Here is an 18271-nt window from a genome sequence, read left to right as displayed (position 1 = left end):
CCACTGGAGTCCACTGGGTGTGGCCTCTGTTCCCTAGGTGTGGTCTGTCTGCAGGCCTGCCACCCCCTCTGTTGTTGCTGTCTAGGGCATTTGGGTATAGGCATTGCCGGTGCCTTCCCACTGGGGCTGTTGCTGTGGTTTCTGCATTTCCTTCACGGGATGGCTGTGATCACGTGCTTGGGTATACAAGCCTTGGTGGCCTTGGCCTTCACCCCGCCCCCGTGGGTGGCGTTATGCTCGGCCCTGAGGACAGTGGCGAGCACCTTTGCTCAACTGCAGGTCTCCACCTGTTTCTGTGCTTTCACTCTGCCCTTGCAGGAGGAGCCCGCTTGTTCTGGGCTTTTGGCTCCACCCCTGTGGGAGGAGCCGGCCCCCAAGTCAGGCCACAAGCCTCAGTTCCCTGGGAGGGGCAAGGCTGTGCTCTTGCGCCCTTGCTTAAGGGCTGGTCTCCACCCCTTCTGATGATCCCTCCCTTCTTCCGCAGGCTGGGTTATAGGCGGCCTGCAGCTGGGCTTGACCACTTTTGTACACTCCCCTCCTCCCCAGCCAGGCAAGACTGAGCTCACACCTGGGCCCAGTGGTGGCCAGCCAGCTTCCGCCCTTGCCGAAAGAACCGCACTTCCACATCCTACCGCCACCTGCCCTCCGGGAAGCCCTCAGCCATGTGGGTGCGGGCGCTGCAGCTCAGACCCTAAGACTCACTACTGTCTTCCTGCTACTCCGGTCCTCTCCTCTGTCCCCGTTCCCTGGAGCCCCGGGTGAGTGGATGTGAAATAGGTTTTCTATGCAGTCCCTTTAAGAAGAATCCTGGGTCTGAGAAATCAGTCTCTTTCTCACAAACAGTATCCTGACTTGTTTCCAGCTAAATACTGTCCATACACCTCTTCTGGGCTCTGGGGCTGCAGGTTGGGGCTTTGTTCCTGGGATTCAGGATCCTCCCCTCTCTGCTAAACTCACTTCCCGCCACGCGAGTCTCTCCTGGCTGCCATTCGCTCCAGGGAGCTAGGCAGCCCTCTCCGCGTTTCCACTTTTCCTACCAGTCTCAGTGTGGCTTCTTCAGTGTTCCTTGGTTGAAGAGTCCTCTTAGTTTAGTCCAAAATTGGTTGCTCCAGATGATAGTTCTTAAAATTAGTTTGTAATCCACTTGGTTCTGGGAGGTGGGAATTGGTACGTCCGCCTACTCCAGCGCCATCTTGTCTTCTCAAGAGGTTTTTTAACAAAGGTTAACATCACTTTGCTGTTTCTGAATTCCTGAAACCTGTTGAGAAAAGCTTCCCTCATATTTAAAAGTGTTGTTTTAGTGGCCAAGACATGGAAACAACCAAAAAGCCCTTCAATAGATGAATGGATAAAGAAGATATGGTACATATATACTATGGAATACTACTCAGCCATAAGAAATGATGACATCGGATCATTTACAATAACATGGATGGACCTTGATAACATTATACTGAGTGAAATAAATAAATCAGAAAAAAACTAAGAAATATATGATTCCATACATAGGCGGGACATAAAAACGAGACTCAGAAACACAGACAAGAGTGTGGTGGTTAGGGGAGGAGGGAGGAGAAGGAAGGGGAAGGGGTACAAAGAAAACCAGATAGAAGGTGACAAAAGACAATTTGACTTTGGGTGATGGGTATGCAACATAATCAAATGTCAAAATAACCTGGAGGTGTTTTCTCTGAATCTATGCACCGTAATTATCAATGTCACCCCATTAAAATTAATAATAAAGGGAAAAATAAATAAAAGTGCTGTTTTGAAATAGCAAATGTCAATATCAGAATTATTTTTTTGGTGATGTTTCAACAGGCTTGGAAAGTGAATCAAAGTTTCTCTTTCAAAATCTTGAACAAAAAGAGATAGTTTTCAAGTGAAATAACTTCTTCTAACATTGAAAATATTGTGTTTTCTTTCCTCTGTAGTTTATGATTACACTGATTTAGATGAGACATAACGAAATAAAATTTTTGGATCCACTGCTTATTCATTAGTTCTGGATAGTGAACACCCTTCTCAAGGAGAAATGCTTTAATTTCTGTTAATAAGGAAGCGAAACGTTTCAAAACGTTTCCTCTTGATAACCAACCTACCTTGTTAGGCAGCAGAAGATCTGCATACTCTCAATTTCAACTAAAAATTCTTTAAATTGGTGATGACTAAGAGCTTTAGCTATAATGGAGTTGGTAATCTTAATCACCAATTCCATAACTTTGCAAATTTCTTCTGGAAATGTCTGCGCACAAAGCACTTCTTGATCAATGATGCAATGGTAAGTAAGTAAGTATCTCGTGATTGTTTTTTTTCTTCAAAATAGCAACAAACCTGTTTCTTACGCCAGTCATACTTTTTGCCCCGTCTGTTGAAATTGAGACAATTTTATCGAGTGGAATATGATGTTTTTCCATGCACTCAATTACAGCACTTGTTATATCCTCTCCACGTGTTGATCTTTGAGTGACAATAATCCTCAAAGTTCTTCTTTAGGACCTGTAGATGAAATAAATCGTACAAAAAGTGAAACTTGCGCTGTATCGTTTATGTCACAAGACTCATCAACTGCTTTTGATAAAGCTGAAACCAATTTAAGATCTTTGACTTGCTGGTTGGTTATATTCGAAGACATTTTAACTGTTTTATCTTTCACTATTTTAGCAGATAATGGTAACTCTTTAATTTTTTTAGAATATCTGCTTTGTTCTTAAAATCCTGAAATAGCTCTTCAAATGCATTTATAAAAATTTTTTTTGTATATTTGCCATCTGTATATGGTTTTCCTCTCTTAGCAATCTCTTGACTGACCACAAATCTTGCAATATTAACATTGTTGGAAGATTGCATCCAGCAATTAAATACAGAACTTGATTTTTCTTGACTCTTTTTTGTTTTTTGTTTGTTTTTGCATTTTTCCAAAGCTGGAAACGAGGAGGCAGTCAGACAGACTCCCGCATGCGCCCCCGACTGGGACCCACCCAGCATGCCCACCGGGGGGGATGCTCTGCTCGTCTTGAGGCGTCGCTCTGCCACAATCAGAGCCATTCTAGCGCCTGAGGCAGAGGCCACAGAGCCATCATCAGCGCCCGGGGAAACTTTGCTCCAGTGGAGCCTTGGCTGCGGGAGGGGAAGAGAGAGACAGAGAGGAAGGAGAGGGGGAGGGGTGGAGAAGTAGATGGGCGCTTCTCCTGTGTTCCCTGGCTGGGAATCGAACCCGGGACTTCTGCACGCCAGGCCGACGCTCTACCACTGAGCCAACCGGCCAGGGCTTTCTTGACTCTTCTGAAGTTCCTCAACTGCTTTCTTTCTTGCATCACCGATAGGATATTTAGTACAAAATGACACGTGTTTAGTTGTAAAGTGTCTCTCCAAATTTGATTTCTTGTTATGCGCCAATTTGTCAGGAAAAATAAGATAGGTCAGAAGGCCATTTAAATTTTGAATAAACACTAAAGTCTCAGTCCATTCAAGTTTAAATTCATGGTTTTCATCTTCCGTTTTTCTTTGCTTCTTCTTTGTAGCAATGTCAGACAGAGCACCTAAAAAAATGTTTCATTTTATAATAATAAAGCCACCAACACAAAATAATTACAATTCTTAAGTCGATGACAAAAATACCTGTAGGATTTGCAGCTGGTTGGAAAAATACAGGTAACTTTATGCTTCGAATTGGTACTTTTGTCACCCGCATGGGATTTGCAGACGCAAACTAGCACTAACCACTGCACTAAACACTAGCATGAGACTGCTTACTGACCTGCTCACTCAACTTGTGCATGAATCATGCGTGCCTCCCCCACGCTGCGTATCCGGTGGCCCACCTGAGCTGAGTCTCCTGACACCCTACTGACTCCCCTGCGCATACCTGCGTGCCACCACGTGGTATTTTGTGGAAGAGCCACACTCAAGGGGCCAAAGAGCTGCATGTGGCTCACGAGCTGCAGTTTGCCAACCACTGGGTTAGCGCATCATCCCAAAGCACAGAGGTTGCCAGTTCAATTCCCAGTCAGGGCACCTACAGGAACAAATAGATGTTCCTATTTCTTTCTCCCTCTTACCCTTCTTCTCTCTCTAAAAATCAATTAGAAAAGGAAAGGGGAAAAAAATGCAAGTAGCAGTTTGATGGGTGAGGCTCCTGGAAAACTTTGCTGTCTTGATAAAAGACAAGGGACAGGCCCTGGCCTGTTCACTCAGTGGTAGAGCGTCGGCCCAGCGTGTAGATGTGCTGGCTTTGATACCCGGCCAGAGCATACAGGAGAAACCACCATCTGCTTCTCTACCCTTCCCCCTCCTTCCTCTCTATCTCTCTCTTCCCCTCCTGCAGCCAAGGCTCCATTGGAGTAAAGTTGGCTGGGGCACTGAAGACAGCTCCATGGCCTCCGCCTCAGGGGCTAGAATGGCTACGGTTGCAATGGAGCAACATCCTAGATGGGCAGAGCATTGCCCCCTGGTGGGCATGCTGGGTAGATCCCGGTCGGGCAAACGCCGGAGTTTTTCTCTCTGTCTCCCTGCTTCTCACTTCAGAAAAATACAAAAAAAATAAGGACAAAAAGACAAGGGACGGCTTGACCAGGCAGTGGTGCAGTGGATAGAGCATTGGCTGGGGACACAGAAGACCCAGGTTCAAAACCCTGAGGTTGCCAGCTTGAGCGTGGGATCACCAGCTTGAGTGCAGGGTCACTGGCTTCAGCATGGGATCATAGACATGACCCCATAGTCTGGCTTGAACTCAAAGGTTGCTGGCTTGAGCCCAAGGTTGCTGACTTGAACAAGGGGTCACTGGCTCAGCTATAGCCCCCTGGTCCAGGCACATTTGAGAAAGTAATCAATGAACAACTAAGGTGCCACAATGAAGAATTGATGCTTCTCATCTCTCTCCCTTCCTGTCTTTCTGTCCCTTTCTGTCTCTCTTTCTGTGTGTGTCTCTATCTCCCATTTAAAAAAAGGACAAGGGGCATATCTTTTTACCTCTTTCTTTCCTCCCCCTTCTTCCTGTTGCATATAATTCCATAAGTGCAACCATCACATTTTACTTATCTACTCTTTCAGCGACTGACACCTAGGTTGCCTCCAATTTTCTGCCTCTACAAATAATGCTGCAATACATATCTAGTTGTGGACCTGCAAGATAGCATCTCTGAGATTGCTGGGTCATTGGGCACATACATGTTATTGATCAGGTATTGTCAGTTTGGTCTCTGTTTTGCAGTGTATCCACAAGCAGTGCATAAAATCTCCCTACATCCTGGTCAATACCTGTAATTATTCAACCTTCTAATGTTTGTCAATCTAATGGTACAAGACTATAAAATGATATTGCTATTTCACATTGGGTTTTTCTGGTTTTCAATAAGACAGGCATCTCTCCAAATACCTGATAGCCATTTTGTTTCCCCTCTTATGAATTGCCTACTTATATATCTTTGTTTAATGTTTTATTGAATTTTCCTTTTTCAAAAATTGATTCTTCAGGAATTCCTTTTAATATTCAAGTTAATAAACCCATTGTTGAATAGGTTTTAGATGTGGCAAGTGTACTATAAACCTTTCTCTTAGCTTATCTGTGGGGAACTTCATTGAAAGAAATCTGGAATTTTAATGTGGTTAAATTTATCACAATTTCTTCTTATACTTTGTGTTTTTGAGTCTTGTTTAAAAAGAACTTCCCACTTCAAGGTCACAAAAGATCTCATTTCTTTTATTAATCTTACAGTTTTATTTTTAATCTTTAGTCTTCAATCCATCTAGAATTTACTTTTATATATGGTGTGAGCAAGGGATCTACTATGGACTGAATTGTGTTCCCCTAAAATCCATATGTTGAAACCCTAACTCCCCCAATGTGACTGTATTTGGAAATAGGGCTTTTATGAAAGAAGATACTTAAAATTAAATGAGGTCATATGGTGAGGCCCTAATCCAATAGGACTTCTGTCATTTTAAGAAAAGGAAGAGGCCTGACTAGGCCATGGTGCAGTGGATAGAGCGTCGGACTGGGACACGGAGGACCCAGGTTCAAAACCCCAAGATCGCCAGCTTGAGTGCAGGCTCATCTGGTTTGAGCTAGGCTCACCAGCTTGAGCCCAAGGTCACTGTCTTGAACAAGGGGTCACTCACTCTGCTATAGCCTCACCCTGGTCAAAGCACACATGAGAAAGCAATCAATGAGCAACTAAGGTGCTACAACAAAGAATTGATATTTTTTATCTCTCTCCCTTCCTGTCTGGTGTTCCTATCTGTCCCTCTGTCTCTGTCACACAAACACACACACACACAAAAGATTTTTAAAAAAATGAAGAGGTCCTGGCTGGTTGCTCAGTGGATAGAGCATTTGCCCAGCATATGGATGTCCCAGGTTCAATTCCCAGTCAGGACACACAGAAGAAACAACCATCTGCTTCTCCCTCCTTCCCTCTCCCCCTTCTCTCCTTCTTCCCCTCCCATAGTCAGTGGCTTTATTCATTCAAGCATTGGGCCTGGATGCTGAGTATAGCTATGTTGGAGTACATCAGCCTCAGGCACTAAAAATAGCTCAGTACTCAAGCATCAGCCCCAGATAGGGTTGCTGGTTGGATCCTGGCCAGGGCATATGCAGGAATCTGCCCCACTATCTCCTCTCCTCTCACCAAAAACAAAACAAAACACCACCCTGGCTGGTTGTTCAGTGGTAGAGCGTTGGCCTGGCACGTGGATATCCTGGGTTCAATTCTTGGTTAGTCAGGGCACTCAGGAAGAGTGATCATCTGCTTCTCCACCCCATCCCATCCCCCCTCTCTTCCCCTCTTTCAGCCAGTGGCTCAATAGGTTTGAGCTCATTGGCCCCGGGTGCTGGGGATGGGTCCATGAAGCCTCTGCCTCAGGTGCTAAAAATAGCTCAGTTGCAAGCATGGCCTCAAATGGGCAGAACATTGGCCCCAGACAGGGGATGCTGGGTGGATCCCAGTCAGAGAACATGCAGGAATCTGTTTCTCAATCTCCCCTCCTCTCACTTGAAAAAGAAGAAATATATATAATAACTAAAATGAAGAGATGCCAGAGTGTGCACTTGCGCACTCCCTGTCCCTTCTCTCCACCCCATATGAGCACAGTGGAAAGACCATGTAAGGACGTAGTTAGTCCCATTCATTAATTTTTGCCTTCACTTCTCTTGCCTGTGGAGTCAAATTCATAAAATGCTCTTTAAAACCCAGGTCCATGAGTTGAGTACCTATGCCTTCTTCTATGTACTTAATTGTTTCAGGTCTTATGTTTAGATCTTTGATCCATTTTGAGTTAATTTTTGTACAGGGGGAGAGACTGTAGTCCAGTTTCATTCTTTTGCATGTGGCTTTCCAGTTTTCCCAGCACCATTTATTGAAGAGGCTTTCTTTTCTCCATTGTGTGTTGTTGGCCCCTTTATCAAAAATTATTTGACTATATATATGTGGTTTTATTTCTGGACTTTCTATTCTGTTCCATTGGTCTTAGTGTCTATTTTTCTGCCAATACCATGCTGTTTTGATTGCCGTGGCCCTATAATATAGTTTGAAGTCAGGTATTGTAATGCCCCCAGCTTCATTCTTTTTCTTTAGGATTGCTTTGGCTATTCGGGGTTTTTTATAGTTCCATATAAATCTGATGATTTTTTGCTCTATTTCTTTAAAAAACATCATTGGAAGTTTGATGGGAATTGCATTAAATTTGTATATTGCTTTGGGTAATATAGCCATCTTGATTATATTTATTCTTCCTAGCCAAGAACAAGGTATATTCTTCCATCTCATTATATCTTTTTCAATTTCCCTTAAAAATGGTTTATAGTTTTCATTATATAAGTCCTTTACATTCTTTGTTATGTTTATTCCTAAGTATTTTATTTTTTTTTTGTTGCAATCGTGAAGGGGATTATTCTTTTGAGTTTGTTCTGAATTGTTTCATTGTTGGCATATAGAAAGGCTATTGACTTCTGTATGTTAATTTTGTATCCTGCGACCTTACTGTATTGGCTTATTGTTTCTAGTAGTCTTTTTGTGGATTCTTTGGGGTTTTCGATGTATAGGATCATATCATCTGCAAAAAGTGATACCTTTACTTCTTCTTTTCCGATATGGATGCCTTTTATTTCTTTGTCTTGTCTGATTGCTGAGGCGAGAACCTCTAGTACCACATTAAATAAGAGTGGAGAGAGTGGACAACCCTGTCTTGTTCCTGATTTAAGGGGGAAAGCCTTCAGTTTAGTGCCATTTAATATGATGTTAGCTGATGGTTTATCATATATGGCCTTTATCATGTTGAGATATTTTCCTTCTATACCCATTTTGTTGAGAGTCTTAAACATAAAATTGTGTTGTATTTTATCGAAAGCCTTTTCTGCGTCTATTGATAAGATCATGTGGTTTTTGTTCTTTGTTTTGTTGATATGGTGTATTACGTTAACCGTTTTACGTATGTTGAACCATCCTTGAGATTCTGGAATGAATCCCACTTGATCATGATGTATTATTTTTTTAATATGTTGTTGTATTCGATTTGCTAGTATTTTGTTTAGTATTTTAGCATCTGTATTCATTAGAGATATTGGTGTGTAGTTTTCTTTTTTTGTGCCATCCTTGCCTGGTTTTGGTATGAGGGTTATGTTGGCCTCATAAAATGTGTTTGGAAGTATTGCTTCTTCTTCAATTTTTTGGAAGACTTTGAGTAGAATAGGAACCAAGTCTTCTTTGAATGTTTGATAAAATTCGCTGGTATAGCCGTCAGGGCCTGGACTTTTATTTTTGGGGAGGTTTTTAATGGTTTTTTCTATTTCTTCTCTACTGATAGGTCTGTTTAGGCTTTCTGCTTCTTCTTGACTCAGTCTAGGAAGGTTGTATTTTTCTAGGAATTTATCCATTTCTTCTAGGTTGTTGAATTTAGTGGCATAAAGTTTTTCATAGTATTCTGCAATAATTCTTTGTATATCTACGGTGTTCGTGGTGATTTCTCCTCTTTCATTTTGGATTTTGTTTATATGAGTTCTTTCTCTTTTTTCCTTGGTAAGTCTTGCCAAGGGTTTGTCAATTTTGTTGATCTTTTCAAAGAACCAGCTCCTTGTTCTATTAATTTTTTCTATAGTTTTTCTCTTCTCTAATTCATTTATTTCTGCTCTGATTTTTATTATCTCCTTTCTTCGGCTGGTTTTGGGTTGTCTTTGTTCTTCTTTTTCTAGTTCCTTAAGGTGGGAAGTTAAGTGGTTCACTTGGGCTCTCTCTTGTTTGTTCATATATGCCTGAAGTGATATGAACTTCCCTCTTATCACTGCTTTTGCTGCATCCCATAGATTCTGATATGTTGTATTGTCATTTTCATTAGTCTGTATATATCTTTTGATCTCTGCACTTATTTCTTCTTTGACCCATTCATTTTTTAAAAGTATGTTGTTTAGTTTCCACATTTTTGTGGGATTTTTTTCCTCTTTTTTTGCAGTTGAGTTCTAGTTTCAAGGCTTTATGATCAGAAAAACTTCAATTTTTCTGAATTTGCTGATGTTGTTTTTGTGGCCCAACATATGGTCAATTCTTGAGAATGATCCATGTACACTGGAGAAAAATGTATACTCAGTCACTTTGGGATGAAATGTCCTATAGATGTCTATCATATCCAGGTGCTCTAGTGTTTTGTTTAAGGCCACTATGTCTTTGTTGATTCTCTGTTTGGATGACCGATCTAGAGCCGTCAGCGGTGTATTGAGGTCTCCAAGTATGATTGTATTTTTGTCAGTTTTTGTTTTAAGATCAATAAGTAGCTGTCTTATATATTTTGGTGCTCCTTGGTTTGGTGCATATATATTAAGAATTGTTATGTCTTCTTGATTCAGTGTCCCCTTAGCCATTATGAAATGGCCATTTTTATCTCTGAGTACTTTTCCTGTCTTGTAGTCAGCATTATCCTATATGAGTATTGCTACACCTGCTTTTTTTTGGATGTTATTTTCTTGGAGTATTGTTTTCCAGCCTTTCACTTTTAATTTGTTTTTATCCTTGTTACTTAGATGAGTTTCCTGTAGGCAGCATACAGTTGGATTTTCTTTTTTAATCCATTCTGCTACTCTGTGCCTTTTTATTGGTGAGTTTAATCCGTTTACATTTAGTGTAATTATTGATACTTGTGAGTTCCCTATTGCCATTTTATATCTTGCTTTCTGTTAGTTTTGTGTCTTGTTTGATCCTTCTCTTTCGTTTTTCTATCTTTTGTTTTTATTTGGTTGTATTCCATACATCTTTCCTCTGTTGCTATCTTTTTTATCTCATGTGCTTCTGTGGTGGTTTTTTCAATGGTGGTTACCTTTGAGTAATGAAAAGGGTCCCTACCCTGTTCATTGTAGTGAACTATTTTGTGAGTACTTTTGCACTCCATCGTCCTTTGCTACTGTTAATCTCCATCTTCTCCCCCTCTTTCTTTTTGTTGTTGTCACAGTTTAAATTTGGTTTTATTGTGTTCTTCTTGGAGCTTTTATTTGTGGCTCTGTTTTTTTTTTTTGTTCTTTGTATCTGATTGGAGAACCCCCTTTAGTAATTCCTGGAGCGGGGGTTTTCTGATGATAAATTCCCTCATCTTTTCTGTATCTGTGAATGTTTTTATTTCTCCTTCATATTTGAAGGATAGCTTTGATGGGTATAGTATTCGTGGCTGAAAGTTCCTCTCTTTCAGGACTTTAAATATTGGGGTCCACTCTCTTCTAGCTTATAGAGTTTCTGCTGAGAAATCTGATGATAATCTAATGGGCCTTCCTTTATATGTTGTATTCTTCTTTTCCCTGGCTGCCTTGAGAATTTTTTCTTTGCTGTTGGTTTGTGTCAATTTCATTATGATATGCCTTGGAGTAGGTTTGTTGGGGTTAAGAAAACTCGGTGTTCTGTTTGCTTCTTGAATTTGAGGCTTTAGTTCTTTCCACAGGCTTGGGAAGTTCTCATCTATTATTTGTTTGAGTATGTTCTCCATTCCATTTTCTCTCTCTTCTCCCTCTGATATACCTATTATTCTTTTTTTTTTATTTTTATAGAGGGGGGGAGGAGCAGGAAGCATCAACTCCCATATGTGCCTTGGCCAGGCAAGCCCAGGGTTTTGAACCGGCAACCTCAGCGTTTCCAGGTTGACGCTTTATCCACTACACCACCACAGGTCAGGCAATTATTCTTATGTTATTCTTTTTGATGGAGTCAGATAATTCTTGTAGGGCTATCTCATTTTTTTTTAATTTTTGAGTCTCTTTCTTCTTCTCTCTGTTGTGCCTCAAGTTGCTTGTCTTCTATTTCACTAATCCTCTCTTCTATCTGACCTGTTCTATTAGCTAAACTTGTTACTTCGTTTTTCAGCTTGTGAATTGAGTTTTTCATCTCTGTTTGATTTGTTTTTATAGTTTCAATTTCTTTGGACATATATTCTTTGTGTTCATTGAGTTGTTTTCTGAGCTCCCTAAATTGCCTTTCTGTGTTTTCTTGTATATCTCGGAGGATTTTTAGGATTTCTATCTTGAATTCTCTGTCATTTAGCTCCAAGGTTTCCAATATATTAAATTTTTTCTCCATAGATTTTTCCTCATCTAGCTGTGTTACCTCTCTTTCTTTTGTATCCATGATATTCGATTTTCTCTTCCTTAATGGCATCTGAGGGTGGTTTTGTTGATAGTATTAATGAGATTTAATAAAGAATAAAAAGTTAAAAAAAATAAAAAATCAAAAAGAGTTGTTTTTTTTTTAAAAAATTAATAATGAAATAAAGAAAAATAAAATAATAATTTTTTAAAAAAAGAAATTATTTCCCCCCTCCTTTTTTCCTCTCCACTCCCCTTTTTCTTGAGAAAATCTTGTGGTGAACTGTGAATTATAACAAACAATGCCTGTGATGGAGGTCCTGAATTGGGGAAAAGTAATAAAGGGGCAAAAAAAAGAAAAAAAAAAAAGGAAAAAAAAAGGGGGGTATGGACCCACAAAAAGCAAATAAGGAAAAAATTTGGGTCAAGAATAAAATGATTTGCTTTTAGGTGTTGGTTGTCTAAGAGTTATGATGAGAGGAATAAGAGGAAAACAGAAAAATGGGGGGGACAAATTAAAAAAATACTATTGTATTTAGTGGAACAAGAACTAGATAAAATGGAGAGCCAGGGATGGGAGCACTGCTAGTGAGTTAAAAAGGTGAAGTAAAAAACCCCCAAAATGCCACAAACATAAGTTTGAGTCCCAGATAAGATAATTTGTTTGTTATTGAGGTTTGAATGAGAGGAGATGTAAAGGAGAAAGGAAGAAACTAATATAGAGGGAGAAAAGAAAGAGAGAGAGAGAAAAAAAGAGGGAACCAGTAAAAGAAGAAAAAAGAAAGGAGAGAGAGAGAGTTAAGGGTTTTGGAGTGCAACCCTCATAGAGAGAAAGGAAGAGGAGAAAAAAGATAATGGGCGATGTAACACTTATGGGTAGTGTAGTTCAAGGAGAGGAGAGAGTAAGACCGGCAGAGAGTTAATCGGCCAAATTGGAGGAGGAAAAAAAGTATCAAGAATGAAGATAAGAGAAACAAACGAACAAATATAATAAAATGGGATAGGTTATAAAGTCTGCAGATTATTCTTGATTTTGAGAGGTTATCTTCTTGCTTTTTCTTTTCTCTCCCTCTTCCTGGTCGGTGACTCTGTACCCCAGGTTCTGCCCCTTTGGCACGCTCAGGTAGAGGTTTAAAGTTGATAAGTCTCTATGGCAATGTCATGTATTGTGCTTTAGTCTCGTTGGGAGTCAAGGCTCATTAGCATTTATAGGCTCCGACAGTGAGAGAGTTCGTGTTCCTGGAGCCTTTCTCCTAGTCTTTCCTTCCTCAATTAGTAGCCTGATAATCCAGCTATGGGGTTGCTGCTGCCTCTGCCTGGATAGTAAGAGGTTCAAAGAGCTGGCAACTCCCCACTCTATTCCCACTCAGCACAGGGCTCTGGGTAAGGCTCAGTCAGTCAGAGCTGCTAGCATAATCAGGCGGGCTTTCCGCCCACTCAAAGACCTCTGGCTCTGCCACTCTGTCCGGTAACACAGGCGGGCGCCCACTTCCGGGGCACTTGGAGGAAACTTTCACTCACTGTCTGCGCGTGCAGACCAGGATATCCGGCCAGCAGTCTCACGCTCTGAGTGAAACCCCCAACCGCATGGAAAAGTTGCAGCGTTGGAATTGAGTCTCGCTCCGTCCCCGTGCGCGGCTTTTGCAAGGCGCTGGGGCGGCCCGAGATTCCGCTTTTGCACACACAAAGGCCCCTGACTCTGCCCCTCTGTGCGATAACACGGGCGCGCACTGCCGAGGCACTCGGAGGAATCGCTCACTACCTATCAGCGCGCGCACACCGGGATATGAGGCTGGCCGCGTTTCCCTCTGAGTGAAACCCTCACCAGCACGGAAAATTTCCACTGTTGGAATTAGTTCTCGCTCCCTCCCGTGCGCGGCTTTCCCAGGGCGCTGGGGCTGCCCAGAGATTCTGCTTTCGGCCCACAGAAAGGCCTCTGACCCTGCCTCTCTGTGGGGTAACACGGACACCCACTTCCGGGGCTTAGGAAGAAATCTCTCACCCACTAACTGCGCACCGACCAGGGATCGGGTAAAATGGCCGTTCCGCTTGTCTCTCTTTGTTTGGGTTTGGCGCGAGTGTTAGCTTGTATTGCCCGGCTTGCCACAGGATCAGTTTTTCCTCGGCTAGGATCTCCGTGCCACAGCCTGGTTCAGCCGTTTGTGCCGCGGCCTGGATGTATTCACCCCCTTTGCCCGCCTCAGTTTCTATATTCACAGTTGCCAGAGAAAGCCGCCCTGTTTAGATTAGTGAGGAAGGTGGAGCATTTCTTACTCCCTATTTCCTTCAGGGTTTGGTTATATATTTAGCCAATTTTTCACTCGACCATACCTTCGGGTGTATTGCGAAGCATCTGGAGGCTCCAAGTATAGGTTTTTCTGTTTCTGGTTGAAGATCTTGTTAAGTTTTGGGGGAGATTTATCGGTATCGCTTCCTACTCCGCCATTACTCTGACGTCATCCTCCCGAAAGTACCAGGACGTAGTTAGAAGACAGCCATATACAAGCCAAGGATAGTCCTCATCAGAAACCAACCCTACTGGCACCTGGATCTTGAACTTCTAGCGGGAAGGATTGCAATAAAATTAATTTTGTTGTTTAAGTCACCTTTATGTGGTACTTTGTTATGACAACAAGACTGGATAATTTCTTTGGATCTGTCATCCAGTTTGCTAATTCTCTCTTTGGTTGTGTCTAATCTGCTGTTAAGTTTGTCTATATAATTATTTTAAAGTTCTACAATTTCAAACTAATGAAATGAACTGATATTGTTATGGTAGGCTGAATAATAGATCCCCAGAGATGTCCATATCCTAATCATCAGAACCTCTGAATATGTTACATTACATGGCAAAAAGAATTTTACAGATAAGATTAAGTTAAGGATTTATAGATTGGGAGGTAATCCTATCTAGGTGGGCTGGATCTTGCTGATAATCTTTTTACCTTTTGTGTTTAATGGGAGGTTTTGTTTGTTTTTTACTATGATATATTTATTTTCCCTGAAAAATTTTGTTGGAAATTTCTTGAGGCTAAGGATGAAAGTGTTTTTGTTTTTATGGAGAACACAACTTTGCTTCTGCCAAGCACTTCGAGGTAACACCAGTCCTGACCACTATAAACTAAATTCCTTACGTAAGTAGATTTCTTGTTCTGCTTCCCTGAGTTCCTGCCTTCCCTTAGATTGTGTTCCCCAATCTATCCAGCTCTTCAATGCTTTTGAAATAATTTACATTTCTATTTTAACTAGCACTCAGAAAGATCATTCCAACTAGTCATATTCTTAGAAATAGAATTTCCTCTAATCCTAATTAAGTTAAAATCTCATAAGAAAATGGGCAAAATACATGACAATTAATAGAATACAAATGACCAAGAAATATATGAAAAGATGCATAATCTTACAAATAAGCAGGAAAAGGCAAATTAAAACAATAATGAAATATTACTTTTGGCCCATCAGCTTAGCAAAACTTAAACAATAATATTAAGAGCTCACCCTGTTGGGTGGAATGTAAATTGGTGAAGTATTTTCAGAAAGTATTTGACAGTATCTATCAAAATAACAAATGTACATACACATTAACCTGGAAATTATTTTTATTTTTATTTATTAAATTTTAGAGAGAGAGGACGGGGATAGGAGCAGGAATCATCAACTCCTATATGTGCCTTGACCAGGCAAGCCCGGGGTTTTGAACCGGCAACTTCAGCGTTCCAGGCTGATGCTTTATCCACTGCGCCACCACAGGTCAGGCAACCCAGAAATTCTTTTAGAATCTTTCTCCAAACAGTACTTGCATATGCGAGCAAAGATATACTGTATCTACTTTGCAGCATTGTTTGCAATAGTGAAAAAAAAATTTAGAAAGAACTCAAATGTTCATCAATAGAGGTAGGGCTTGAAAAATATGCACATGCACATTATGCCTCTAAAATAATTAGATTCAGCCTGACCAGGCAGTGACGCAGTGGATAGAGCATCGGACTGGGATGCAGAGGACCCAGGTTCGAGACGCCGAGGTCACCAGCTTGAGCACAGGCTCATCTGGTTTGAGCAAAAATTCACCAGCTTGGATCCAAGATCGCTGGCTCAAGCAAGGGGTTACTCGGTCTGCTGAAGGCCCATGGTCAGGGCACATATGAGAAAGCAATCAATGAACAACTAAGGTGTTGCAATGCGCAACGAAAAACTAATGATTGATGCTTTTCTTCTCTCCGTTCCTGTCTGTCTGTCCCTGTCTATCCCTCACTCTGACTCTCTCTCTGTCTTTGTAAAAAAAATAAAATTAAAAATTAAAAAAAAAAGAGTTTTAAAATAATTTGATTCATATGGACTGCTCTAAAAATATCTGAGATGTTAATTGTGGAGAAAAAAGCTCAATGTAATATAAATATACTGCTGTGTGTGTATGTGTGTGTGTGTGATTGGCTGCTTATGTGTATATAAGTGCTTAGAAAGGGCTAGAGCAGTAGTTCTCAACATTAGCCGCTCAGCATAATAATCACTTAGGGACTTTTAAAAAGTAGTGATGCTTGGAACTCTTCTCAGAGAATCTGAGGTAATTGGTCTGGGGTGTAGCTTGGGCAACAGAATTTTAAAAAATCTCCCCATGTGATTCTGATGTGAGCTAAGAATGGGGCTCACTGCAATGCTGGCAGTGGTTAACTTAAGGAAGGTGAATAGCTGTGAGGCGAAAGGGGACATACACATTTTGCTTTTTAAACTTGTATAAGGTTTGAATGCTCCACCAAGATATTATCACTTGATAACAAAAGGAAAAAAGAAAAGAATCAGAAACATTTCCATTTCTTTCTCTTTCTCCCCAACTTCTGTATTCAGTTCGTCACTCCTCAGTGCTATTTCTGTACTTCACTTATTCACTCAATAACTATTGATTGAAACCTGCCTGTGTCAGGTGCATATTTTGGCTTTTGTGCTTTTCACACTAGTTATCATTAATCTCAATCTTAGCTGTTCCCCTTGCCTTGGTCATTTCTCTCTACTGTATATAGCACAGTTTCAGCCACTCAGGAAATGTGAGTTCTCTGACAGTCTCTTTTGTGGCCTGAGAGCCCCTAGCACCACTCAGGAACGACGGTAAAGACACTGGAGATTTTCACTGGTGCTGAGAGGCCCCCGGGACATCTAGCTAGGTAAACAGGGATATCACGTTTTGCTTTTCAAATTCTCTTCCCTCAAGTCTAGAGATGCTACCTCTGGTTTAATACAAACAAGCTCTAGCCTCTGAGTCCTGTTTCTGGAAGGCCACTCTTAGCCAGCAGGTGGCAGCCTGGGACAGGAATTGGGAGAGCATCTACACCTGTCAGCGTTGATGCTTATAGCAGAGCGTTTTTGGGGTCAGATGTAGGGGGAGGGTCTTGGCAGGGCCAGTGCAGAAGAGGGGAGAGGGAGTCCCATCTTTGGTCCAACGCACAAAGTGCAAGGTTATTTCTGTAGATTAGCTTTAGCCAACCTGATTAGTTATTCAGGTTTGGAGGTTTCTTGGACCTTCCATAGGCAGAGATGTAGTTCCCAGGTGCTTCTATATAGGCCTCTGTCCTCAGGAGGACACTGCTGGTCCCTCCCTACCCTCTGCCCAATTCCTCAGGCCAGTCTTGACTCTCCCTGTGTATGTATCTGCTAACAGAACTGACTCTGGTAGAGGAGTGGATTGCTGGTTAATGTGTAAACGAATGGCTGACATCCTGGGTCCCTGTCTTCTGGAGTCTTAGTGTGGTGCCTTAAGGAGTAACAGTAAAGGAATTATACAGCTTATCCTCTTTTTTTTTTTTTTTTTTTTTTTTTTTTTTGAGAGCAAGGGAGAGAACAAAGGAGATAGAGAAGGAGAGAAAAAGAAAGAGAGAGAAACATCAATATCAACTCATTGTTCACCTAGTTGTGTACCCACTGATTGCCTCTTATATGTGCCCTGAGAAGGTCTCAAACTGGTGACCTTGAGGTTGAGCTGGCAGCGCAGGGATCAAGCCGGCTAGACCAGTGCTTCAGGACGGCCCTCTATCCACTGCACCACTGGCCAGAGCCAGGTTTTTCTCCTTTTGACCTCTTAGCTGCTGGGATGTCAGGGGAGTTCAGAATGCTCCTTTCTTGCCATTCCAATTTCTTTTCAACGTTGCTGTCTTCATTGCCCTCTGCTGTCCATCTGTTGTCTGTCTTTGCATTTTTTTTCTATCTTTTCAACATTTGACCTTTTCCATCTCACTGTCAGGATCCTTCCATCGTGCTGCCACTCTAACTCCCTCTGCAGCCTCTCGATAACACGTATCATCTGGGGCACTGCTTGATTCTCTCCTTTGCTCTCTAACTGCCACGCCTTATCTCCAGCCATCGCATAATCCTCTGGGCTGGGATTTGCAGGTGTTGACTTGTGGAATTTAAACAGAAGAGGAGTTTGGGGAGAGTGCAGTGGCACATCCACAGAGAAGGAGCCCGGCGAACTTTTGAGTTTGGTTTGGAGCACAGACCTAACTCCTTTAAGGAACCAAAGGTACTGTTATCTCATCCCCCTGCCCTTTCTTCCAGGAACTTTTTTTTGCCTTGCTCCCTTTCTACCTTATAGGCCTGGTGGCAGGTGCAGCTGGGGCCAACAGTCAGTGGGGAACTGGCTTACTCCAGCTTCAGGACCAGACATGGGATGAGACCCAGAAGGATGGAGAAGATGGCCTCTGACCCTGGCTCTGACCCCTTCTGGGGGTCCCA

The 18271-nt window shown here is 41.7% G+C and overlaps 1 protein-coding gene across 1 annotated transcript in view; it reads right to left on the bottom strand.

Moving 5' to 3' along the window:
* Window positions 1-17900, bottom strand: part of ANKRD33 (ankyrin repeat domain 33) — a 33590-nt gene extending 15690 nt beyond the window's left edge. The window contains 1 exon segment of the mRNA XM_066252627.1: window positions 17775-17900. Within this exon segment, the coding sequence (XP_066108724.1) occupies window positions 17775-17900 (126 nt within the window).
* Window positions 17901-18271: the final 371 nt, after the last annotated feature.

Source organism: Saccopteryx bilineata, chromosome 1 (assembly GCF_036850765.1).
Source record: "Saccopteryx bilineata isolate mSacBil1 chromosome 1, mSacBil1_pri_phased_curated, whole genome shotgun sequence".
Taxonomy (NCBI): Eukaryota; Metazoa; Chordata; class Mammalia; order Chiroptera; family Emballonuridae; genus Saccopteryx; species Saccopteryx bilineata.
This window is presented reverse-complemented; position numbering and strand designations above follow the sequence as displayed.